Raw genomic sequence first — 25,632 nt, 5'->3', positions numbered from 1 at the left:
AAGCAGAATTATACTCTGAAAAAGTATTTTAAATGGTGGTAAATTATTACTTATAATATTACACATTTCTTAGTTTCTCTCCAATTATAGATGTTTTGTTTGCAGAAAGGGGAAGTAGGGTATACACATGTTTTTAAGCTGACCTCTACATGATTTTATCTGACTTGCTAAGAAAGGCATTCTAAAGGATCTGAAAACATACACACACAGATACATAACAGAGCTGGAATACAGATAGTAATGTTATTTGTGTATACTTTATAAATTATAGATTATCTTATCTTGGCTATAGCACAGCAAACTGCTTTGTTTTTTAGGAAATTTGATAAACACTTATAAATAAAACAACACATACTTTATTCTCAATGAAAAGGCAAAATGGTAATACTTATGGTCATGAGTCATAAAATTTTTTACCACATAAATAAAAGGCAAGGCATCTAACAGTACCTACCTGTTGGTAGTTCTGCTGCTTAAGCTCCTCAATTTGGGATTTAAACAATTTGTTTTCATCTTGTACTTCCTATTTAAACAAAAATTAAACATGAACACATGGACAGAGCTTTTATTTTCCATATAAGCTTTAAAACGTATCATACAAACCAGGCAAATTCTACAACAGTTACAATTTTTAAAGGGTGTAATAAGCCCTATATTAAAATACATTATAATTGAGAGTCCGCCTGCCGATGCAGGGGACACTGGTTCGTGCCCGGTCTGGGAGGATCCCACATGCCGTGGAGCAGCTGGGCCTGTGGGCCATGGCCGCTGAGCCTGCGTGACCAGAGCTTGTGCTCTGCGACGGGAGAGGCCACAGCAGAGAGGGGCCCGCATACCGCAAAAAAAAAAAAAATTATAAAATTACAATAATTCAATTATTCAGTACTAGCCTGGGAGTGGGTATGTCTCAATGGAAGAAAACAGGATCCAGAAACAGACCCAAACACATGTCAGAATTTACTACAGGGTGACACCTCAGATCAGTAGGGCAAGTCCTACTGGTATTTTGGGCCGTATTTTCTGTATTATGGGGGCCGCCCACATACTGTAAGATGTTCAGCAGCATCCACAGCCTCCATTTACTGGATGCAGTAGCACCCCTCCGCCAGCTGTGATAACCAAAAATGTCTCCAAATATTGCTAAATGTTCCAGGCAGGGGACAGGGCAACTGCAGTCAAGTAATAATCGATTATTTGGGTAGTCTTTTATTGTTTTTAAGGTTGAAATGCTATTCTTATAACTTACTCCAATAAATTACATGTGAATAAAACATCTAAGCAAAAAAAATAAATTATAAACATAATATTAGAAGAAAACACGTGAAAACATTTTTATGATCATAGAGTCAGAGGTAACTTTCATTTCAAGACTTCAAACTCAGCAAACTACTTAACATTTCAGTACATAAAAATTTCCAAAGCGGGAGGGGGGGGCAGGAATTAAGTCAAAAGAAAAACTAAAATAAATCACCTCACATGACAAGAAGGCTAACTTCCCTTACTATGTTAAATGGATCTTATAAATTAGCAAGAAAAAATCAACCCAGAGGGGAAAATGTAGGAAAAATTACAGGCCAATTCATATACAAATGATGAGTGCTTAACTTCTCTATCAAATGCAAATTACAATAATCTGACCATCTTTCAAGCATAATATCAAATGTTTTCATCTTCATCAGTGTTGAAGAGGATGAAAAGTAAATGGCTCTCTGTTGGAAAGTGTAATTTAGTTGTTGTAGTTTGGTTGTTTAATTTAGTGCAATTTAGTTTAGTTGTAATTTAGTCTGTTGGAGAGTATAAATTAGTAAAAACACTTTGGAGGACAATTTAGCATTATATGACAAAATTTAAAATGAACCTACTTGGGAAGGAAAGGGAATGTGACAGAACCAACCCTTGGAGCATGAAATGTGAGCACAAGTATCTGAGACAGTGCAGACATCTAAAATTTCCTATTACTTCAAAACAATGTTTTGTAAGGACTTTCAATACTAACTACATGAAGATGAAGAGATACTATTTTCTATTTTAACTATCACTTTCAAGAAGGAAAAAACCCCTCTGCATAAAACCCAAAATCTCACTTGTAGGAATTATAAATACAGATATAGTATAGTAGCATAAGTACTGAAAATGTGTGTGTAAGGATATTTACCATAGAACTGTTGTAACAGGAAACATAACTCTAAATAATATAAGTATCCATAAACCAGGACTGGTTGTATAAATGATAATACAATCATACAAAAGAATACCATGAAGCCATTCAACGTTAAAGATAAAAATGTGCTTATTGGGTGGGGGGAGCAAAATACAAAATTGTGTATGATTAAATACAATATGTTTAAAAACTATTAAGTACACACACACACACACACATTTTATGCATGGGCGCTTGCTCAAAAGATATATAAATAATTGATAGTAGTTATCTCTGAGGAATGAGACCCAGTATCTGGGTAGGAGGGAATGTCATTTTGCATTCAATTTTCTTTTGCAGTAGTTAAAATTGTTTTCAAACATGCAAAGACAGTAACTCACATGATAATTTTAAGTATAAACATATTTACCTGTAACAGCTTTGTTTTTCTAGAAAGATCACTCTCCCTTTCTTTTAGCACAGTTTCTAATCTCTTCATTTCATTTTCCTTTTCTTTCAACCTAGAATTTTTACGAAGACGTTATATTTAGTTAGGTGAATCGGTGGAGCACAGGAGAATTTTAGGACGGTAAAACTTTTTTTTATAATACTGTAATGATGGATACATGTCATCATACATTGGTCAAAAACCCCTAGAATGTACAAAAACCGTGAACACTAATGGATACTATGGACTTTAGTTAATAGCAATATATTGATTTGCTTCATCAGTTGTAACAAATTACCACACAAATGCAAGATGTAAAAAAGAAAAATGGGGAAGGAGGGTATATAGAAATTCTCTGTACTGCTCTCTCAATTTTTTCTGTAAACCTAAAAATGCCCCCCCAAATATTACATTAATTTTCTTTAATGTGAGGTAGAAATAAATCTAAAATCATACTTTAATGATCTATATACCTACTACAAATAGGCCTCAAACGTTGTCTCTAAGCTTTCTATTAGCAAATGATAGAAAAGCACCTTGACAGTTATATAATGCCCATAAGATAAACAGTTAGTTGTACATATGAGCAATCTTAGTGCCAATAAAGACAACTCCTTTTTCTCCATAAAGATAATGACCTAATAAATATCTTCAATATCTTACTTTTTTAAAGATACAGTTTCAAAGGGCCGCTTCTTAAACATCAATAAAGGCTGATGAGATTACATCAAAGGAAAAATCTCTTAAAAGTAATTGATAAATCTGGAAGAAATGGACAAATTCTTAGAAATGCACAACCTGCCAAGACTGAATCAGGAAGAAATAGAAAATATGAACAGACCAATCACAAGCACTGAAATTGAAACTGTAATTAAAAATCTTCCAACAAACAAAAGCCCAGGACCAGATGGCTTCACAGGTGAATTCTATCAAACGTTTAGAGAAGAGCTAACACCTATCCTTCTCGAACTCTTCCAAAATATAGCAGAGGGAGGAACACTCCCAAATTCCTTCTACGAGGCCACCATCACCTTGATACCAAAACCAGACACGGATGTCACAAAGAAAGAAAACTACAGGCCAATATTCACTGATGAACATAGATGCAAAAATCCTCAACAAAATACTAGCAAACAGAATCCAACAGCACATTAAAAGGATCATACACCATGATCAAGTGGGGTTTATTCCAGGAATGCAAGGATTCTTCAATATACGCAAATCTATCAATGTGATAAACCATATTAACAAATTGAAGGAGAAAAACCATATGATCATCTCAATAGATGCAGAGAAAGCTTTCAACAAAATTCAACACCCATTTATGATAAAAACCCTGCAGAAAGTAGGCATAGAGGGAACTTTCCTCAACATAATAAAGGCCATATATGACAAGCCCACAGCAAACATCATCCTCAATGGTGAAAAACTGAAAGCATTTCCACTAAGATCAGGAACAAGACAAGGTTGCCCACTCTCACCACTCTTATTCAACATAGTTTTGGAAGTTTTAGCCACAGCAATCAGAGAAGAAAAGGAAATAAAAGGAATCCAAATCGGAAAAGAAGAAGTAAAGCTGTCACTGTTTGCAGATGACATGATACTATACATAGAGAATCCTAAAGACGCTACCAGAAAACTACTAGAGCTAATCAATGAATTTGGTAAAGTAGCAGGATACAAAGTTAATGCACAGAAATCTCTGGCATTCCTATATACTAATGATGAAAAATCTGAAAGTGAAATCAAGAAAACACTCCCATTTACCACTGCAACAAAAAGAATAAAATATCTAGGAATAAACCTACCCAAGGAGACGAAAGACCTGTATGCAGAAAATTATAAGACACTGATGAAAGAAATTAAAGATGATACAAATAGATGGAGAGATATACCATGTTCTTGGATGGGAAGAATCAACATTGTGAAAATGACTCTACTACCCAAAGCAATCTACAGATTCAATGCAATCCCTATCAAACTACCACTGGCATTTTTCACAGAACTAGAACAAAAAATTTCGCAATTTGTATGGAAACACAAAAGACCCCGAATAGCCAAAGCAATCTTGAGAACGAAAAAAGGAGCTGGAGGAATCAGGCTCCCTGACTTCAGACTATACTACAAAGCTACAGTAATCAAGACAGTATGGTACTGGCACAAAAACAGAAAGATAGATCAATGGAACAGGATAGAAAGCCCAGAGATAAACCCACGCACATATGGACACCTTATCTTTGATAAAGGTGGCAGGAATGTACAGTGGAGAAAGGACAGCCTCTTCAATAAATGGTGCTGGGAAAACTGGACAGGTACATGTAAAAGTATGAGATTAGATCACTCCCTAACACCATACACAAAAATAAGCTCAAAATGGATTAAAGACCTAAATGTAAGGCCAGAAACTATCAAACTCTTAGAGGAAAACATAGGCAGAACACTCTATGACATAAATCACAGCAAGATCCTTTCTGACCCACCTCCTAGAGTAATGGAAATAAAAACAAAAATAAACAAATGGGACCTAATGAAACTTCAAAGCTTTTGCACAGCAAAGGAAACCATAATCAAGACCAAAAGACAACCCTCAGAATGGGAGAAAATATTTGCAAATGAAGCAAATGACAAAGGATTAATCTCCAAAATTTACAAGCAGCTCCTGCAGCTCAATAACAAAAAAACAAACAACCCAATCCAAAAATGGGCAGAAGACCTAAACAGACATTTCTCCAAAGAAGATATACAGACTGCCAACAAACACATGAAAGAATCCTCAACATCATTAATCATTAGAGAAATGCAAATCAAAACTACAATGAGATATCATCTCACACCAGTCAGAATGGCCATCATCAAAAAATCTAGAAACAATAAATGCTGGAGAGGGTGTGGAGAAAAGGGAACACTCTTGCACTGCTGGTGGGAATGTGAACTGGTTCAGCCACTATGGAGAACAGTATGGAGGTTCCTTAAAAAACTACAAATAGAATTACCGTATGACCCAGCAATCCCACTACTGGGCATATACCCTGAGAAAACCAAAATTCAAAAAGAGTCATGTACCAAAATGTTCATTGCAGCTCTATTTACAATAGCCCGGAGATGGAAACAACCTAAGCGCCCATCATCGGATGAATGGATAAAAAAGATGTGGCACATATATACAATGGAATATTACTCAGCCTTAAAAAGAAATGAAATTGAGCTATTTGTAATGAGATGGATAGACCTAGAGTCTGTCATACAGAGTGAAGTAAGTCAGAAAGGAAAAGACAAATACCGTATGCTAACGCATATATATGGAATTTAAGGGAAAAAAAATGTCATGAAGAACCTAGGGGTAAGACAGGAATAAAGACGCAGACCTACTGGAGAACGGACTTGAGGATATGGGGAGGGGGAAGGGTGAGCTTTGACAGGGCGAGAGAGAGTCATGGACATATACACACTAACAAACGTAGTAAGGTAGATAGCTAGGGGGAAGCAGCCGCAAGGCACAGGGATATTAGCTCGGTGCTTTGTGACAGCCTGGAGGGGTGGGATAGGGAGAGTGGGAGGGAGGGAGACGCAAGAGGGAAGACATATGGGAACATATGTATATGTATAACTGATTCACTTTGTTATAAAGCAGAAACTAACACACCATTGTAAAGCAATTATACCCCAATAAAGATGTTTAAAAATAAATAAATAAATAAATAAATTGGAAAAAAAAAAAAGTAATTGATAGAAGGCCAAAACAATGAAGTACAGATACCTTTCTTGCCACTGTAGACTGATTTAGTTTAAGAAAACAGACTTCATAGGATAAAAATTGTCTAGGATAACATCTATTAAGACTGATACCTCCTATGCTCATCAGATTCAGTATTTTTACTAATCGGCACAGCATTAACTGATACAACAACAGATACTATTTTCCCCCAAAGGCAAGTTACTTTTATAGAAAGATTCAATATTCATTATCAAGATTATGGCTAAGATTATCTTCTGGTTAATTCAGAGATGTTATTCTTTCAAATACTAAAAATGATTTTGATTTGAAATAAATTTAACCTCTCTTTAAAATAATTACATACTTCATTTAGAAAGAGAGAGAGAGAGAGAAAACTTAAACAAAACCAACCAGTCCATATTAGCAGAAAGAGCATCTCAGAAAATGCATTTAAAGGATTTGGAAAAGATAAAGTCTCCAGGTATCAGAAAGCATTTGAAAGGCCTCTGTTTTATTATACCAACCAGAGATTTAACTTATTTGCCCCTGGACTATAATTCCTACTTAACAAGAAAGTTAATAACTTAGAAGAAACTCATCATAATATTCAAGGACAGTCTAGAAAATATTGAGAAGTTCCTCTTTAAAATGCTGGCTAAAAGTATACTTACACAATCTCAAGTTCTTCAAATCGTGAGGCAGAACATGCCTAAGAAACAGATTCACATTTTTAATTATAACATGAAAAAGATCAGGTTCTACAATATATGATCTATAGAATCACTCACCAGTAAAATAAAAACACAATTATATGTGGTAAATTTAAGACTGGGCCATTCATAAAACAAAGAATGGATTTTCTTTATTTAACTTAATTGTTAATATCCATTTGTTAAAGGATTACAGATTAATACACCAATTAAACACAGGCTTAAAAATGAGAAAAAGAGTCCATCTGAAAAAGTAAGGAGACGAAATTCTTTCAGACTTAGGTTGACAAATGAGGCAGTAGTAGACTTGACAGGGATAAAAGTTATTTTATCAACAACAAAACAATGATACAACAGTAATTTTTATGGCAAAAAACTCAGAGAACATATTAACTTCTTTGCTTCCTAGTACAGTAAAATAAAGATTCCTCATGTTTTATAAAATATGCTGGTAATCTGTTTATACTATACCTCTCGCAAGTTATGTTGTGCTACCTCCTGAACGTGAGCTTTCAAAGATTCATTTTCTTCTTGAAGATCCTGAAAAAGAATAAGTCTAAATAAAAGTGATATTCAAGTATAAAAAAGGTGTTTACTATTGTTTTTAACTTCTCACCTGTAACCATTTCCCTTTATTGGCTAGGTCTTTCTCCTTCTCTTCTAAAACAATCTTCATGGTATTCATCTGTTCCTCCTTTCCTTTTAATCTAACAATAAGTTAAGAACTATCAGTGAAAATGTTACATGACTAAACAAAGTAAAAATACTGGAGACTGGAAAAGCGTATTTTAGGTTGTACTCATAACCCGAACTGATTAAATAAACTAAAAAATAAATATTTCAAGTATAAAGGCATATAAGATTTTGGAGATATCAAATTAAGCAGTAGCTCTACTCCCACCCCTTAACACCCTGTTTAAGTCAATACCAGCAAATTTAGCTTATCACAACTAGTTTGGGTATGAAATATATAACCAGTTTCACAGTGGCTATTAAAATGGGCAAAGAGCAACATGTCAGTTGAAGGTCACATTCAGATTATAAAGCAGAAAAATAAGACTTCCACTCTATCCCCATTCCCATCAAAAAACCTATAGGTTAAATCCTAATGAAAAATTTAAGACTTTGAGGCCTTTGTGAGATATAATTTGATGGGGTTTTTTGTTTGTTTGTTTTGCGGTATGTGGGCCTCTCACTGTTGTGGCCTCTCCCGTTGCGGACCAACAGGCTCCGGACGCGCAGGCTCAGCGGCCATGGCTCACGGGCCTAGCCGCTTCACGGCATGTGGGATCTTCCCGGACCGGGGAACGAACCCGTGTCCCCTGCATCGGCAGGCGGACTCTCAACCAATGCGCCACCAGGGAAGCCCGATGTTCTTTAAAATATTACTTGAAATCAAATAAAAAGGAGCTACAATTTTCATTATAATTATGTTTAACTTGTGGAAGAGAGATATTAAAGGGAAATGCAAATGGTACTTACAAGTTCTGAAGTTCTTGAACTTGAGAAGTGATAGATAACTAAAATATAAAGAAAGAAGCAGAAAAAAAGCAATTCATAATCCTTTCAGTTTACCTTAATAGGCTTTATGGTAAACCTTAAAATGTGCATACTTCAAATTACAAAGACATAGCCAAAATAGAGATGACTTGATTTCACCTTCTCTTGACTCCAATGACAGTAAGAGTAATAAATTAAAAATGAGAGGGGTAGAAGAGACAAGGAATATGGTTATGAATAAGTCTAAACAATGTGATACTTTTTTAAATTGTGAAAATTAGAATATTAACTGTCCACATACCTCCCTATCTTGTCAAAGCGCTTTTTCTTCTCACTCTTCAAGGCCAACTACTCAACAGTACTCTATATTGTCCTTTAATCTCCTCTTCTTACCATACACAGTTCAATAGTACCTTTCATTCCCCACTGCCTTCTCACAGTCCCTTCAGATCTTGGCTTAGATGTCAGTTACTCAGAAGGAGACCTTCCTGAACTCTCAGTCTATATTAGGAATTTAATCTTTTCCTCATACCCTATTTCATTCAACACATTATCTCCAACCACTAACATAGTACTTTGATAAGTAGGAGGAACTGAATAAATATTGAATGAATCTGTTGGTTGGATGAATGAATGAATCATCTCTTCCATGCAATCTCACCACTTTTTTCAATCAAACCTTATCAGATTATATTCACCAAAACCACCCATCTATTTCCAGTAACCACATCTACCTCTGAAATCCCCCAATGAAATCTGTACTTTATTCTATAGGCAAAGGTTGAGCAATACGTATTCTATAACAAAATGTTTTGGAACATGCAGTCAAAAAAAAAAGGTTTACCAGTGTTTTTTTTTTTTTTAAGTTGGCAAACTAAAATGAAACATTAATATAGAAAACTTTCCAGAAAAAAAACTTTAAACAGTTAAAAGATATGTTGATTAAAATATTAAAACATTTTCTCAAATCAGGCAAAAATAATAAAAAGCACATAACCCAATATACTTACAGCACACTACTAAAAGTTTTCTTCTGAGTAACAGAAAAAAACCAAATAGTTCATTAATACACATACACTAATGAATCTGTCATGCTATGGCTCTGGGATTTTTACCTGTTGAGCCTTTTCAAGCTGGATATTTCCTATTTCTTCTTTTAGAGCCTCTATTTCCTGTTTCAAATCCTTGACAATGACAAAACAGACAAGATTGGACAATGGAAACACAGAAATTGACATAAAATGCAATGTACAGACAAACACATGAAATTAAATGGTATTCACTAAAGTTGATAAACAAAAAAGCAAAACATAAGTTTTCTCTCTCTCAATACCTGAATAGTTTTCTCCTTATTAGCAACTTTGAGAAGTTCAGCTTCCAGAAGCTCTTCCACAGACTTGATCTTTCCATCTTTTTCATGGATCCTTAGATAAAGAAATGCATTATTAAACTTCGGGAGAAATCAAGATCCACCAACTAAGATATAAAAATAGTACCAAATCATTAATAGGCTCACCAAATCAACTCTTCCCATTTTAAGTAAAAGAGCAACCATATTTTGCAGACAGAAGGGGAAAAAAATACTTAAAGCTCTTCCTAAATGAGAATTAAGCAGTAACTACCAGATGGCTGAAGCCTATGCACGCAAGGAGAAGCTGGTGACATGTTTCCAAAGTGCACAGGGAATATAAGATTTGCACCCCAAAGAATACTAAGGAGAACTGAGTTCCTCTCAACAATATAGGTTTCTGGGGCTCTGAAAGCTATGGCAAAACTTACATACAATTATGGTATTAAACTTTATAGACACTTCAAGAAAACAACACATACAAGGAACTGATCTCTATCCAATATAACCTGTTCATTAACAGTTCCTAGTGCAGAAACAGAAAATTAACAATTTGATGCCACAAGTTAATAAATGGAGTCAATCATGGAAACTGATTTTTTAACAACTGCACTGGGAAAGCACAGCTAAGTCTCCTTATTCCAGCAATGAAAACTCCTAGCCATCTTAATTGCACAATAAAACAAGATTTATGAGCACTAATAAAACTGGACCAAAAGAAAAAGACCAGTTTAATAATGTCATTACTTACACTTTCTTAAGTTCTTCAACTAGAGATGCAAAGGAAACCTAGAAATAGGAAGGTATCCTACTTGGTAATTTGCTCAAAATATAAATGGGTCATAAATAGAAAAGTATGTTGTTCTTTAAATTTCCCACTACACCAAAACCCCGGAAAAGTAAACCTGGGAAGTAATTCTTTCTAGATTTTTTTAAATGTCATAATTATGAAAATGAAAAGCACTTTGAAAGTAAGCAGCTTTAAAGCTACTTATGGTAAGTGTAGGTCAAAAGAAAAACCAATAGATAAATACTAAAATTATTGACTCAATGATTCTAACCAGATAAGGAGAAAATAGGAAATTTCCTAACTTCAGGTAACCTCTTTTACTATTATTTAGAGTCTTACTTTATATATGTATACTCAAAACCTTTTATCACTATAGTAACAAGCAATGACATCCTACCTAGAATACTCTATCCAGTGCCTGGCATAAAGTAAGCATTCTATTACTGATAATCAAGTCACCAATCATTCACAGATTAAAACTATAATTGACAAACTCCATGTTGGAGAAGGGAGGAACAAAAAAAAGGCTTGCTGCTATATTTGATAACAGGTTTGCCCAACGTTTAAAAGAGAATGGTTGCAGGATCTACTAAATATATTACCTGATCATTTTGCTTGGCCCTTAAGTCTTGAACTTCTTTTGTCAGAGATGAATTTTCTGTTCTCATTGCCTTTTTCAAAGACACATAAGCACAACATACTTTTATTTTCTGAAAAAACAGCTAGCTTCTCATTTTTCTCTAGCTGCTTCTTTTCCTCTCTGAAGGCCCAGAAATCTCAGTTGCTCTATATGTCTACAATTCTGCAAATGGACTTTAATTCAATTATCCTCACAAGTATTTCTACTTATGTTTCCACAACCTGAAAACCACACAGTATACCACTTGTCAAGTCACTTCTCTCCCTAAAATCAAATACACCTTTTACCTTATTTCTTCCAGCAATCCTATCCAAATTAAGTTAGTTAAGGCTAATGATAATCATAAAATAAAACTGCATTCTCTCCATTCTATGGCCTCCAATACTATTTCATGAACTTATCAAGTCCACTAGTTATTCTTGTAACTAGTTGTTGTTTGGTTATAATTCGGGCATGGGTGGAGGTGGGGGAGCATATATTACAAACCATAACAATAATATCTACTTCATTAAGGCAGTGAATGCTATAGGTAACTACACATTTTTGTATTTATAATAAAATCTTAAATTTAATGAAAAAAGACATCATATAAATTCATAAAATGTGTGTAACTAAAAGGTATGGGAAAAATATTACACATTACAGTAAAACCACTTCATGTTCACTGAATAATCATAAGGAAAACAAATATACAAAATTCTTTACATTCAGTTCTTCCTCTTTAGTGGCCACCTGAATAAGTCCAGTTTCAAGTAATTCTTCTACAGTCTTCAACTTCTCATCTTTTTCTTGAATGCTGAAATTATAAATTTAAAACACATGAACTATTTTTCAAAGAAAACAATATGATTTCTAAATAAATATTTTACATGGATCAACTCCTATGCCCATTTTTCCTTCTAAACTTTCTATTCTAGAAAGGTTTCTAAGGATCTTTGGTCATGGTCCAAGGGTAGTCCCTCTTCACCAAAAACTAAACTGTATTCAAGTAATGCATGCTTACATGCTAGCCTAAACAAGTAAATCATGGCCACACATGACACCCACAAACTCAATGTAATTCCAAATCAATCAATAGTACATCACTCTCTTCCATTATGAAGTACAAAGAGAATTTTAAGAATTTAGATTAATATAGTTAATAATTCTGCTATCTCACACTTGGTAGAAATGAGTCATTAAAATATTTTTAAAAAATTTAATCTCTTACCATCTTTCCATTTGTTCCAAAACATCTTTATTAGGCTAAAATAAAATCACCAAAAAAGAAAAAAAAAAAGATTAATTTTACCAAGTCTGCATGAGGTAAAACTACTTCAGAAACAGAATTCTATTAGTATTAATTAGATCCAAAATTTAGGAAAATGATCCATGTTTGAAGACTGCTAATAGTTAAAGAATTACTGAATTCAGAAAACACAAGACAGGGACGTCCCTGATGGTGCAGTGGTTAAGAATCTGCCTGCCAATGCAGGGGACACAGGTTGAGCCCTGGTCCGTGAAGGCCCCATATGCCGTGGAGCAACTCTGGCCGTGTGCCACAACTACTGAGCCCACGTGCCTAGAGCCCATGCTCTGCAACAAGAGAAGCCACCACAATAAGAAGCCCGCACACCGCAACAAAGAGTAGCCCCCGCTCGCCACAACTAGAGAAAGCCTGTGTGCAGCAATGAAGACCCAACGCAGGCAAAAATTTAAAAAAAATAAAATAAATAAATTTATAAAAAAAGAAAACACAGGACAGAAAAGACGAGGCTACACAAAAGACACAGAAAAAGATGAAGTATAAAATGGGCTGGCAAAAATGAACTAGTCCCTTGTAAGTTTTTAATTACTATAAAAGAAATATTAAGGATAAGAAGAGAATTTGCCCCTCCTTTACATTAATTCTTCAAATCTAAAATTCCAAGGCTCTAAGGCCTTGCAGGCCAAGAAGGAGGCTTTGTTCCTTTTTTTTTTTTTTAAACTAACATATAAGGCAAGTGCACAAATCCTGTGTACAATTCAATGAATTTTTAACATGTAGATTTCACATAACCACCACCTAAGCCAATATACAGAATGTTTTAAAATTGATTGTAGGTACTTCCCTGGTGGCGCAGTGGTTAAGAATCCACCTGCTAATGCAGGGGGCACTGGTTCAATCCCTGGTCCAGGAAGATCCCACATGCCACAGAGAAACTAAACCTGCGAGCCACAACTACTGAGCCCGCGTGCCACAACTACTGAAGCCCACGCACCTAGAGCCTGTGCTCTGCAATGAGAGAAGCCACAGCAATGAGAAGCACACCGCAAAGAAGAGTAGCCCCCACTCACTGCAACTAGACAAAAGCCCACGCGCAGCAACGAAGACCCAATGCAGCCAAAAAGTTAAATAAATAAATTTATAAGAGTAAAAAATAAAATAAAACTGATTGTAAAGTGCAGAAGCAACACAAGAACGTATTCGCCTTGCTACATTAAAACATGACATGTGAGCTGATCCCAACCATTCACCCATCCTTCTAGCACCCCGCCCATACACTTTACAAAGTCCTCAATGTTATATTTACTATGTGTCCAGAAGCAAGGTTTCCCCCTCAGCATTCCTAGGTCTTCAGGCAGTTAAGCAACCTGACAAAACAGGTTTGGGGTCTTTTTCCCTTCAACATTCTCTTCTACCCATCCCATTCCCTACCTGCTTTCTCCTAATTTTGTTGGTTTCATAATTTTTTTCCAATTTTATTACAACCATTTTTCACAAATACTATTAATTTTTCCATTACCAAATCCAAGTCATAAGATTCCACTTTCAACGTATTTCTAAAAATTAACCCCCTTTTCTTCATTGTCTTAGGTTAGATCCTCAGCTTTACTCATCTTAAATATCATAATACCCTAATTCTTCTCCCTGTCTCTAGAGTTCATAAGGACTATACTGTGAGAGGTAGAGAACTTCCAAATGGGAAAAAAAACACTTTCCTACCATCAGAAAGGACACAGGAGCTGTCAAAAGTACATTAAATCATGTTTATAAATTGTGAAAAATACATCATGCAATAAGTTTATAAATCTTTCATCAAGATGGCTTTCGTCCATCTTTATTTTTATTTTTTAAATAAATTTTTTAATTGTATTATTTTATTTTATTTATTTTGGCCGTGTTAGGTCTTCATTGCTGCGCGCATGCTTTTTCTCTGATTGTGGCGAGTGGGGGCTACTCTTCATTGGGTGCGCAGGCTTCTCACCGCGGTGGCTTCTCTTGTTGTGGAGCACGGGCTCTAGGCACATGGGCTTCAGTAGTTGTGGCACGTGGGCTCTAGAGTGCAGGCTCAGTAGTTGTGGTGCACGGGCTTAGCTGGTCCATGGCATGTGGGATCTTCCTGGACCAGGGCTTGAACCCGTGTCCCCTGCATTGGAAGGCGGATTCTTAACCACTGCACCACCAAGGAAGTCCTGTCCATCTTTATTTTTGATGCATGTTGTCCCACATAAAAACAATACAAAGTAGGTGACTATGTATGGTGATAGACATTAACAAGACTTACTGTGATCATTTCACAGTAACACAAATATAGAATCATTATGTTGCACACTTGAAATTAACATGTCAATTGTATCTCAATTTTTTAAAAAAGACAACACTATTAAGTCCTAGTTATATGCAGCTTGATCATTTAGTTGTATTACACCTTTAGTACTGCATACTTCACTACCACATAAATTCAAACACCTCATGGTTACCAGAATGATCCAACTAAAATACTAGACAAAATGCTGATTCATTCTTTCAACATCCTTCAGTAGCATACCACATTCTACATCAAGCTCATGGTCCTTACACAGCCTACAAAGTCCTTCATCAGGCCCTAGCAAATCTTTCTCTTCCCCTTAATACCTCATACTTTGCACTTCCACAATATGCCAATATGCTCTGAATATGCCAATTTGGCCACACTACCATTACTTTTAACACTGTATCCCCTCAGTTTGGATTGCCCCATAGCTGTTCAGCAAATTCTTGGCTATTTTTCAAAATCAGGTTTAGCTGTCCCCTCTCTGTGGCACCTCTTACTCTCCTTCAGATAGAATTATCTCTTCCTCTAAACCTGTACACACAGTTTAAAATTTTTTCAAAAAAAGAATTTTATTCATCACTTTTTCTGTGTGTACACCTATCTCCACATTAAACCACATTCTTGGGGCAAGAACCAAGTCTCATTCATCTCTGTAGCCTTAGCACTGCAGCATAGTACCTAGCATACTCTCCATTAGTAAAAATTTAATGGACTCAATATCCTTTAACAAGGTTACGGTTTAACAAGTACTCTTGGTCAATTGCTCACTGAATGTTCAATTGCATGAAATCGACCCAACTTAGTTATCTATCCAATATTTTACCTTTATACATTATTAATCTAATCCAATCCAATTTTCTCCTCCGTGGATGACTTTCAAAACTACATCATACAACAATGAATTATTCTGCAATAAAACAGAACCAGGCTGCAGGGCAAAGGAAAAAAACTTCCTACTGCTACAGTTTTTACTTAATAATCTTTATCTTTGAATCTTAAAAAACTACTAGTAAAAAGTCATGCTGTTCCTTTGCTAAAAACTCAAGATGCTCAAAAAAAATAAGACACCTCAGGACCTTCCCCCACATAAAGTATTATTTTATTCTGAAGAAATGAGATCTTAGTAACTGATTTATTTCTTTGATCTATCCATAGGCCTACATCCAAATGGAGTCTTCTCTTCTCTAGTATATAAACAGGTTACCTTACCTGATATTTGCTGTCTTTCTGCTTCCTACACCTAAAGAAACAACAAAAACTTGGCACCATTATTGGTTTGTGCTTCAATAAACTCAATCTTTTCCTCCAGGATAAAAATCCATGGAGCAAAGAGACTGAATTTTTTTTACATAACTAAACTGTTCATCTCTCAACTGTCACTTGGAATTCTGACTGCTGGGTAGGAAGGGGTTAAAGAAAGGTGGAAATGAAAGAAATTCAAATTATGCTAATCTTTATCTCTTCCTTCACTAGCAGTGGCAATAAAAATGACCAGAGGAGGGCTTCCCTGGTGGCGTAGTGGTTGAGAGTCCGCCTGCCGATGCAGGGGACGCGGGTTTGTGCCCTGGTCCAGGAGGATCCCACATGCCGCGGAGCGGCTGGGCCCGTGAGCCATGGCCGCTGAGCCTGCGCGTCCGGAGCCTGTGCTCCACAGCGGGAGAGGCCACAACAGTGAGACGCCCGCGTACCACAAAAAAAAAAAAGACCAGAGGAAAAACCAAAGAGCTGGTTCTCTGGTCTGCTAAGATCAGAGAGAGAAGTCACAATGACAACCAAAAACATAACGTCACAGTCATATGCTTTCTAGACTATTTAAAAAAAAAAAAAAAGAGCTTTCGGAACAAGGGAGGAAAAATTCTAAGAATTACCAAAGAGCAAATCTTAAAAGATGAGTTTCTCCTCTTATCAAATAATTCTTTTAAATAAATTTTAAAATGTGGCTATGAAATTATGTTCTGTGGACTGTTCTTCATAAAACTATTCGTCATAAAAGAAGAATCCATCTCACGCTAAAAGTTATGTTAACAGAATATTTAAAAATACACAGGAGCTTTATAGTAGACAGAAGGCTGATTCAGTAAGAAAGAAATTAAAACAACAAGATCCTGTTGTATAACACAGGGAATTACACTCAATATCCTGTAATACACCATAATGGAAAAGAATATGAGAAAGAATATATATATATATATATATATATAAATCACTTTACTGTACACCAGAAACACAACTGTAAATCAACTATACTTCAATAAAAAAAAATTTTTTTAATAAAATACAATTCAACACCCCCCCCCAAAATAAAGAAACTAGAGGAAACTAGGTAATTCTTAGGCTATGTTACCTTAAGGGGAAAAAAAAAAATTAAGGCTAATGGTTTTACTCTTGTCTAATGATGAAGAATATCATTTTTAGTATAGAATAGAAGTGAAAAGAAAAGATCCAGGTACTCTGTTTAAAACTAAGAATTACCATCACCTTTAATACTGGAATTCTAGGGTAGATTCAGAAATTTCTAGGCATTTATTTTACCTCCCATGAAGTGAATTTTAGAAAGTTTAAAACTTTATATATTGAAATAGGTGTTCCAGAATCTCTGATAACCAACTCAAAAAAAGGACTACATTCTGCTTTTCTGGGTAAGAATTAACACAGCCAAAAAATATCTATCATATTTTATCTAATCCAAGTCACCAATGTTGCATCTCACAACTGGTAAAATGTTTACATAACACTAAAAATTAAAGATGCCTCCAATTAAACTGTAACCGGAGACTAAGATACATCCAGCCTTCAGAGATAATAAACCGAGGAGAAAAAAATTCTTACAGTTGATGAAATATCTTATCTGTTAAAAGCTGTATAACAACAAAAGGAAATAGGGATACGATTTAAGAATAAAACTTAAATATCATTTGAGCATTACACTGGCATGAAGTCATGTCCACACACTAAACATCATTTGTTCAGCATTTTCTCCTCTATTACCTTTAGTTTGAACGGGTAAAGCATATACAAAGTTTATGCAAAGCACTTAAAATACCATATTTGTGGGGGAGGAAAACAAATAATGGATTAATTCTTGACAAGTAAACAGATGTTCACAAAATACTTCCACAACATTTGGCACAGCTACTTACACCAATTCACTACCTGCACAGATGTGAATTTTAAAATAAAAAAGAAAGCATGCATCTGCTAAAGGAAGTGCTATATCATTTGCAATAACTTAACACTTCAGCTTCTAATAAAATGTGTCAAAAATTAACAGTAGTAGAGAAACATGCCTTCATTTTAATGTGTCAATATAATATGAAGTGTTTCTAGAATATTTTTAAAAACTGGAATTTGAAGAATTATTTAGAAGAGTATGAAGGCAACTCTTAGGAAGAGCCACAGAACAGACATCACCTGGGGCTCGAGTTTATGGAGCCATGCTTATTCAGGCTGCTACAGTTTTGATGGCTTGCTATAAATACAGAAAGAAGTATGATGCCAATAGAGGGTGGAGATGAGATGGAAAAAAATATTCTAAAGGAAAGGAATTAAGGCTTAAGATGTCTGCTATATGCAAAGCACTAGGCTACTCAACTATACGTAAGCTCCCCAATTTAAATCTAACAAGCTTATAATGTAAATAAAATCTCAATGTAGAAGACCTGGAATGAGAGGTCTTAGAAAGGTTAAGCAATTTGATCAACATCACTGCTTTTAAGTGCTGGTAGTAGGTTTCAAACCCATTCTCTTTTTAAGAATCCACACTGCTTTACAGAAAAAAGTGAGGCTCCAAAAGTCTGACTAATTATCCTGAGAGCCAAATGCATCAAAATGACTTAAAGAAATTATTTTTATGCATCCTATTAAACTTTTTTTTTTTTTTTGGAAAATGCTATAAACAGCATTAGCTTCTTCTCAGGAAGAGAAATTAAATTTTCCTTAATTTAGAGACTTGATTAGCACAAGATGACTAGAAATGCAATTAAAAGACATATTTACACTTAAACAAAATTTCTAAAAATGAACAAGTTGATTACTACTTAAGAAGAATCAGACCTTGTTATCTATTGGATATTTCTAACTTATAATTCATGAAAAGCCTTACCTGTTCAGAAACAAGAGTCTGTAGCCTCTGAACTTCTAATTGTAATGCTTTCTTTTGGTCATTTAGAATCTAAAAGAAAGAATCTCAATTTACTGTTTTATTAAGAAAAGGTAACAAAGCAACCATCTGAATGTTTTTTTTTAAAATCAAAGCCTTATTACTGTTAAGTACTTATAAAGTGACAGGTGAATTATATACTGACCTAAGAATGCAAATCTCATGAGGCTCCATTTTTCAGTTTCAATGAACATATTTCCAGAGAACAGGAATACAGTAATAGTATAATGTACATATACAATGATCTATAAAAAGCTGTTTCTACTGAGCCCCCCTAATTCAGTCATGTGGTTTATCCCAAACAGTGTTAACACTGTGCTTAGAACCCTTACATGTGTATTTCAAAGAGTTTAATCGTTTGTGCCAATGAATTCTGGGAAACCCTGCTTTCGTAAGTGAGTACTTACAGGATTCCTATTAAGCAAAAAAAAAAAAAAATTAAAATTAAAAAAAAAGCAAATCTTACTGCATGCAGAGATGTACTGCATGCAGAGATGTACCCTGGCAATCAGAATGCTTTACAATAATCCTCAAGCTGTTTGGCCATGACCAGAAACTAGCACTACACCAACAATGGAGGCAAATAAAACCATCTCAAACTACCAAATGAAAACTGTAAAGAAAAGGTTGGGGCAAAACAAGTATCAAAAGTCTACTATAAAAACAGGTAAGTCAAAATAATCAAAGCAAAAAGTCTATGATAATATTGTTCTTAGAAGTCCCCAAATAAACTATAGCAACACTGTTTCAGAGTGATCACATATAAAAAAGTAGTATTTCTACATTCACTTCAACTGAAAATTACACAAGTTTGTTCAAAGAAAGCTGAGTTGACAAGTTTAATTACACACCTTAAATTCTTCCATTTTGTTTGAAATTTCACATTGTAGCTGCTCTTCAAGCAGTCTTATTTTATCATCCTTAACGTGAATACTATGAGAAAAAAAATACTTCATATGTAAGAAAGCTTACATAAATTATGTGCACAACTAACAGCTATAAGCAGCAATGTCTTCTGTAATTACACTGGAACATAAATGTATGAATGGCCCATGTACAGCAATACTTTAATCACCTTTTTTGCATCTTCTCCAGTTCATGTGCAGCAGCAGCCTGTTAGAAATGAGAATTGTATCATTTCTCAGGAAGCACTTAAACCTATTCTTTTACTTATTTTTACATATTAAAGTTATATTTTCATATATTTAGAGTAAATAGTTAAATCAACAGCATACATTACAGTAATATTTTTCGCTGTCCAGTATTTTGTACTTCTTACTGTTCAACTTTTATCCTAGTTTAAGGTATATCCTTTTCTGATTAAATGGCAGAAGGCTAAAACAAATCAGCACATCATAAGTGTTATAACTGAGTTCTCTGATAAAGTGATCGATTTCTTGGATCAAACATTAATTTCAACATGAATATAGTAACATTTAGGTGAGTTGTGAGAGTCATGGTCAAACAGAAGAAGGTTTGGGGCTTCCCTGGTGGCGCAGCGGTTCAGAGTCCACCTGCCGATGCAGGGGACACGAGTTCGTGCCCCGGTCCGGGAAGATCCCACATGCCGCGGAGCGGCTGGGCCCATGAGCCATGGCCGCTGAGCCTGTGCTCCGCAACGGGAGAGGCCACAACAGTGAGAGGCCCGCGTACCAGAAAAAAAAAAAAAAACAAACAACAGAAGAGGGTTTTAACAACACACCATGCAGCCAAACACAAGTAACCATTATGTTTACTATCTACATAAGTAAAACTAAGGTTTGCAATACCAATGAAAATAAGTGTCAACAAACTGTAATTCTAAGGTAAATGCTTAAAAGCAATAAAGATCTACCTGTTCATTTGCCAGGGCCTGTAATTTTTGCACTTCAGCTTTTAATAAGAAATTCATATTCTGTATATCCTAGAACAAGAAGGAAAAATAGTATTAGAAGTATTTAATATTAAATTTGAAGTTTTGTAATGTATCTCTTCTACCTAAGCAAAGGTCTCAAAGCAAAGGTCTCAAATTACAATTTCTTAAGTCAGAAAGAAAACCATCAACTTCTGTTATTTAACATATTTCCCAAATTATTATGAATAATAAATATCATGTGAGAAAAGGCCTTTGAACTTCTCTTAGAGGGCTAAAGAGGATTTTGTAGTTTAGAAAAGAGGTAAGACACTTTTCAAATGAATTCTATCTAGAGTATTTTCCAGTCTTCACAGACACTCATACTAATTACAAGATCAGGGTAATTCAATGACTATAAAATACTGTAGCCATTTATAAGAATTACTGTACCTTAAGTTCCTCCTCTTTACTTGCTAAATGATCATGTTCGTTTGCTAAAGAATCTTCAGTCTGTTTTATCTGCTTATCCTTTTCTGCAATCCTTTAACAGGAAACAGATTTGTACATTCAATAAACATTTAGAAGTCAAGTCACAAATCAAAGGATTAGAAGCCTCAAATATGGTCATCCTTACTTAAGTAGTTTTTCACATAACCGTACCTTCCATTTCTACAGACCATATCAGTTTAGTAGTAACTGTCACAGGCATTACTACAACTCCTTAAAATACATACCCCTATTTTAAAACTTGAGGTCAAAGAAGTTAAGTAATTTAAGCTCACAAGCCTGGCAATCTGAAAAACAGATTCCAGGTCTTCTGAATTTAAGTGATCCATGTCTATGCAAATTATACAATACACACCAAAAAAAAGAACTTCATTTTGGGCACCACCATATAGTTAGATACAGAGTAGCTACAACTACTTATTAGACACAAAAACTAACTTCCACTAATCTCAAATCACAATAATCTCTTCCACATAACTGCTAAAGCCCAAAGGGAAAAAAGCTTCCCCAACTCTTTTTATGACAAAGACATAAAAACATAGAATACATAATGCTTAGGGGTAGAAGAGCAAAAGCTGCTCCAAATCTACTTGAGAGTATTTTTTGAACAAGTTAGAACGTAAAGTCAATCATACGTGTAGAATCTAACAGCTATCAGTTAGTGGTGACTAAGCAATTTTAAGAGAAATATAGAAAGGCAGTCTTACACTTTATGTAACTCTTCTGCTAGCGCTGAAGCAGATGTCTAAGAAAGAGAAACAGTGTCAACATAAAAGCCCTTAAGAGAAAGTTTTAAAGTTGTACAATAATCATCACAATAAAGCCTTAAAAATTAAAAGAGGGCTTCCCTGGTGGCACAGTGGTTGAGAGTCCGCCTGCACATGCGGGGGACACGGGTTCGTGCCCCGGTCTGGGAGGATCCCACATGCCGCGGAGCGGCTGGGCCCGTGGGCCATGGCTGCTGGGCCTGCGAGTCCGGAGCCTGTGCTCCGCGACGGGAGAGGTCACGGCAGCGAGAGGCCCGCGTACCGCAAAAAAAAAATTAAAAAAAAATAAAAATTAAAAGAAATAAATGTGTATAAAGTTAAGGAAGTATCTGGCTCATGATGAATGTTCACTAAATAACAGCTAATATTTTGAAAGTAAATTTGATCAATAACAGCCAGTATTAGGGAATTACACATCATAAGACATTTTTAATAAAGTAAGTTGACAGGTCTGAAAACTATGTAACTGCCAAGCAACACATAAATAGGAAAAACAGCAGCAAAGGCTATTTTTCATTCATGTGCTTCTTTTCCTTAGTAACAATTTCCAATAATGAAATTATACCATTCATGATTAAGATAACAAGTCGTTTGGTAATGCTCGTGTTTATCTTTACTTTTCAAAAGGTACTTATAGCATTCTCTAAATATTAAGTTTCTGATAAATTTTCTAATTTCAATCCAATTTGAGTTAATAATTTACATACACACATACATCCATATACACACACCCTTTCCTATATTATATAATTCTTTCCCAATTAATTTTAGACTATAGTTTCTACAAAGAAAACAATTAGAAAAGAAAAAAATGGTCGCAACCTCAAAGTTTTGGGATTTTCAACTTGCCTGAACGTTACAAACAACTTTTTAATGTTAAAACCACTTTTTGCACAGAAAATGACTTCTATTCTAAGCTATTACTTTTCCTACAAACAACTTTTAGAAGTTTAAAGTTGAAGAACTGAAACAAATTCACAGTATGTATATTATGGAAACAAGCTAAGTACTTGCAAGTTTCTTCTCTTCTTAATGTTATATTATTTATATTCTAAAGGCTATATATCTATATCTATCTATCTACCTATTTATCATGTTACATAAGAATGATGCCAAAGATTAACAGGTTTTACAATACCACCTGAAAACTCTGGAAGGTTTCACACTCAAACTATACTGAATTATAAATTTAAAAATGATTCTTTGGCATATATAACCTGAGAGCTATGGTTAACATACTGCTAACACCTGAGGGTATACAAAGTTTTCCCTTATGGCTAGTCAATATTTAGTGAATACTTCTAAAACATAAACTATGATTCTTGACACCTGTTTTCTGACAGGATGGTAATCAACATTTTTTTCCTCCTAAAGTTAAAAACTCTCTAACCCACCTTCCCATTAGATTTGGATTTCTTCCATAGTGTTTTCTTACAGCACTATACGTAATTATCAGAGTGCTTAGCACTTAGGATCATCCAGTTGATTCACTGACTAGTCACCCAACTACTAATCCAGTACGCAGCACTCAACAGGCACTCAGATTATTTACACAGCTAGGAAGCCATTAGTAATGACAAGCAATAAGAAAGCACCATTACCTGGGCTGCTATCTGGGAATGGAATTGTTGAATTTGAGCTTTTAAAGCCTCATTCTGCTCCAAAATATCCTTTCATAAAGAGCAACCAAAAAGGAGAGGGAAAAGTGTTCTGTTAAATATACCAATGTATATGAACAAAATGAGTTACAGGTACATCTGTTTACCTTTAAAAAGGCACTCTTAGATTCCAAAAGGCGTCATTTTAAACAATGATTAGGCATTCTATTCTGAGAGCTGATTTACAAAGCAGAAATTAAGAATACATTGTACTGTTCCTAATCTAATGCAAAAAAGCATAAGGCTGTGGGTAAAGGCATCTTTCAGCACATATTCAGATCATATTGTGACAACTGCTTGAAGATTAAATTAGAATTATTCATCCGCACTCCAGAATTAGGATAAGATAGGCTACCCTCTGTCTTCTACACAAGACACATCCAACCACTGCCCGTCTTTATTTTTTTTAAAGAGGGAAAATTAGATACCTGAACTTGCATTTGTAGAGACTCTTCTTTGTTCACCCTTTTTTGCTCCGATTCCATTAACTGCATTAGCCTTTGCTCCAACTGTTGTTTTGATACCAAGGTATCTGTAAGCTTACTATGCAGACTCTGTACTTCATTTTCTTTGGCCACAAATTTACTCTGTAAATCTAACAAAACATTGCATTTTATAAAGGTCTCTTCCTTGGCCTGGTTACTGCTACTCGTCGTTAGTGTAGGCACTGCCTCCTCTAGAATACTCTCCTTGAATCTCTCCTCTGCTTCCTGCATATGGCTCCCTTGAGCAGTCTATGCTTACCTTTTTCACAGCACCTGCCACACTGTACTAATTCACTTCCTCTCCCAGAGAGTGAGCTTTTTGAGATCAGAGATTGCCTTTTCCCTATACCCAGAGCTGTAACCAAGGCTTGGCACAAAATACATAATCAATAAATGTGTTAAATGAATGGTACATGGATGTTTAAAACTCTTATATCATTTCTCGCAAGCATTCTTTATTTCCCCAAAGATGCTTTAGTAAGTTATTTAGTGAAAAAAATCAGAGGAAACCAAAGGTCTAAAGAGCCAAAACTCTGTATGATCTAGCCTTGTGTTTGGAACTATATTTTACTAGCTCTCCACCATTTTCATGGGAGGAAGGGGAGTAGTGGAAACATAGATAAAACACACTAATACAACCTCCATTATTTCCTAAATGAATTCATCGAATTAAGAATAAGTAGTGAAAGTTAGCATTTAAGTAGGCAGTTTTAAGTCAACTACTTGGGGACTTCCCTGGTGGCGCAGTGGTTAAGAATCCGCCTGCCAACGCCGGGGACACGGGTTCGATCCCTGGTCTGGGAAGATCCCACATGCCGTGGAGCGACTAAGCCCGTATGCCACAACTATTGAGCCCACGCACCACAGCTACTGAAGCCCGCGCGCCCTAGAGCCCACACGCTGCAACTACTGAAGCCCATGCACTCTAGGGCCCAAGCACCACAACTACTGAGCCCGCATGCTGCAACTACGGAAGCCCGCACGCCTAGAGCCCGTGTTCCGCAACAAGAGAAGCCACCACAATGAGAAGCTCGCGCACCGCAATGAAGAGTAGCCCCGCTTGCTGCAACTAGAGAAAGCCCGTGTGCAGCAACAAAGACCCAACGCAGCCAAAAAAAATTAAGTCAACTACTTGGAATGGTAATGCTCTTGCTGTTTTTCTCTTCACAATATAGGAATGAGTCCTTCTTAGAAAAAAAAAAAAATGAAGAACTGATCAAGGAACCAGAGGGAATAACTACAGAAAGGGAACATGCACAGGTTCCCATTACCCTATTTATTGACTATAATTTAATGCCTCAGACAAAACTAGAGAGCTTATTTTTAAAACCCTAAGAAATGTTAAAGAAATAAAAGTACTATGAAAGTGTAAAA

General features: G+C 35.4%; 1 protein-coding gene across 21 annotated transcripts in view; it reads right to left on the bottom strand.

The window, feature by feature from the left end:
- Nucleotides 1-25,632, bottom strand: part of KTN1 (kinectin 1) — a 118,273-nt gene that overhangs the window by 27,188 nt on the left and 65,453 nt on the right. For 15 of the 21 annotated variants that reach the window (XM_022570492.3, XM_089907738.1, XM_089907737.1 and 12 more), the window contains 20 exons: nucleotides 24,202-24,368; nucleotides 23,717-23,785; nucleotides 22,056-22,093; nucleotides 21,292-21,382; nucleotides 20,842-20,910; nucleotides 20,083-20,120; nucleotides 19,859-19,940; nucleotides 18,951-19,019; nucleotides 12,502-12,536; nucleotides 11,997-12,087; nucleotides 11,254-11,322; nucleotides 10,613-10,650; nucleotides 9,847-9,937; nucleotides 9,629-9,697; nucleotides 8,496-8,533; nucleotides 7,630-7,720; nucleotides 7,485-7,553; nucleotides 6,975-7,012; nucleotides 2,571-2,661; nucleotides 455-523 (listed from right to left, as the gene is read on the bottom strand). In XM_022570492.3, coding sequence (XP_022426200.2) covers nucleotides 455-523; nucleotides 2,571-2,661; nucleotides 6,975-7,012; nucleotides 7,485-7,553; nucleotides 7,630-7,720; nucleotides 8,496-8,533; nucleotides 9,629-9,697; nucleotides 9,847-9,937; nucleotides 10,613-10,650; nucleotides 11,254-11,322; nucleotides 11,997-12,087; nucleotides 12,502-12,536; nucleotides 18,951-19,019; nucleotides 19,859-19,940; nucleotides 20,083-20,120; nucleotides 20,842-20,910; nucleotides 21,292-21,382; nucleotides 22,056-22,093; nucleotides 23,717-23,785; nucleotides 24,202-24,368 — 1,412 coding nt within the window. The remainder of the gene's footprint in view (nucleotides 1-454; nucleotides 524-2,570; nucleotides 2,662-6,974; nucleotides 7,013-7,484; nucleotides 7,554-7,629; nucleotides 7,721-8,495; nucleotides 8,534-9,628; nucleotides 9,698-9,846; nucleotides 9,938-10,612; nucleotides 10,651-11,253; nucleotides 11,323-11,996; nucleotides 12,088-12,501; nucleotides 12,537-18,950; nucleotides 19,020-19,858; nucleotides 19,941-20,082; nucleotides 20,121-20,841; nucleotides 20,911-21,291; nucleotides 21,383-22,055; nucleotides 22,094-23,716; nucleotides 23,786-24,201; nucleotides 24,369-25,632) is intronic. The other 6 variants (XM_022570494.3, XM_089907739.1, XM_089907741.1 and 3 more) reach the window with 2 other exon arrangements.

The sequence above is a fragment of the Delphinapterus leucas genome, chromosome 2, assembly GCF_059928025.1.
Source record: "Delphinapterus leucas isolate spDelLeu-1000000601 "Yukka" chromosome 2, BTC_Dleu_Yukka2, whole genome shotgun sequence".
Lineage (NCBI taxonomy): Eukaryota > Metazoa > Chordata > Mammalia > Artiodactyla > Monodontidae > Delphinapterus > Delphinapterus leucas.
The sequence above is the reverse complement of the archived record's forward strand: the minus strand, read 5'-3'. Positions and strand labels throughout refer to the sequence as shown.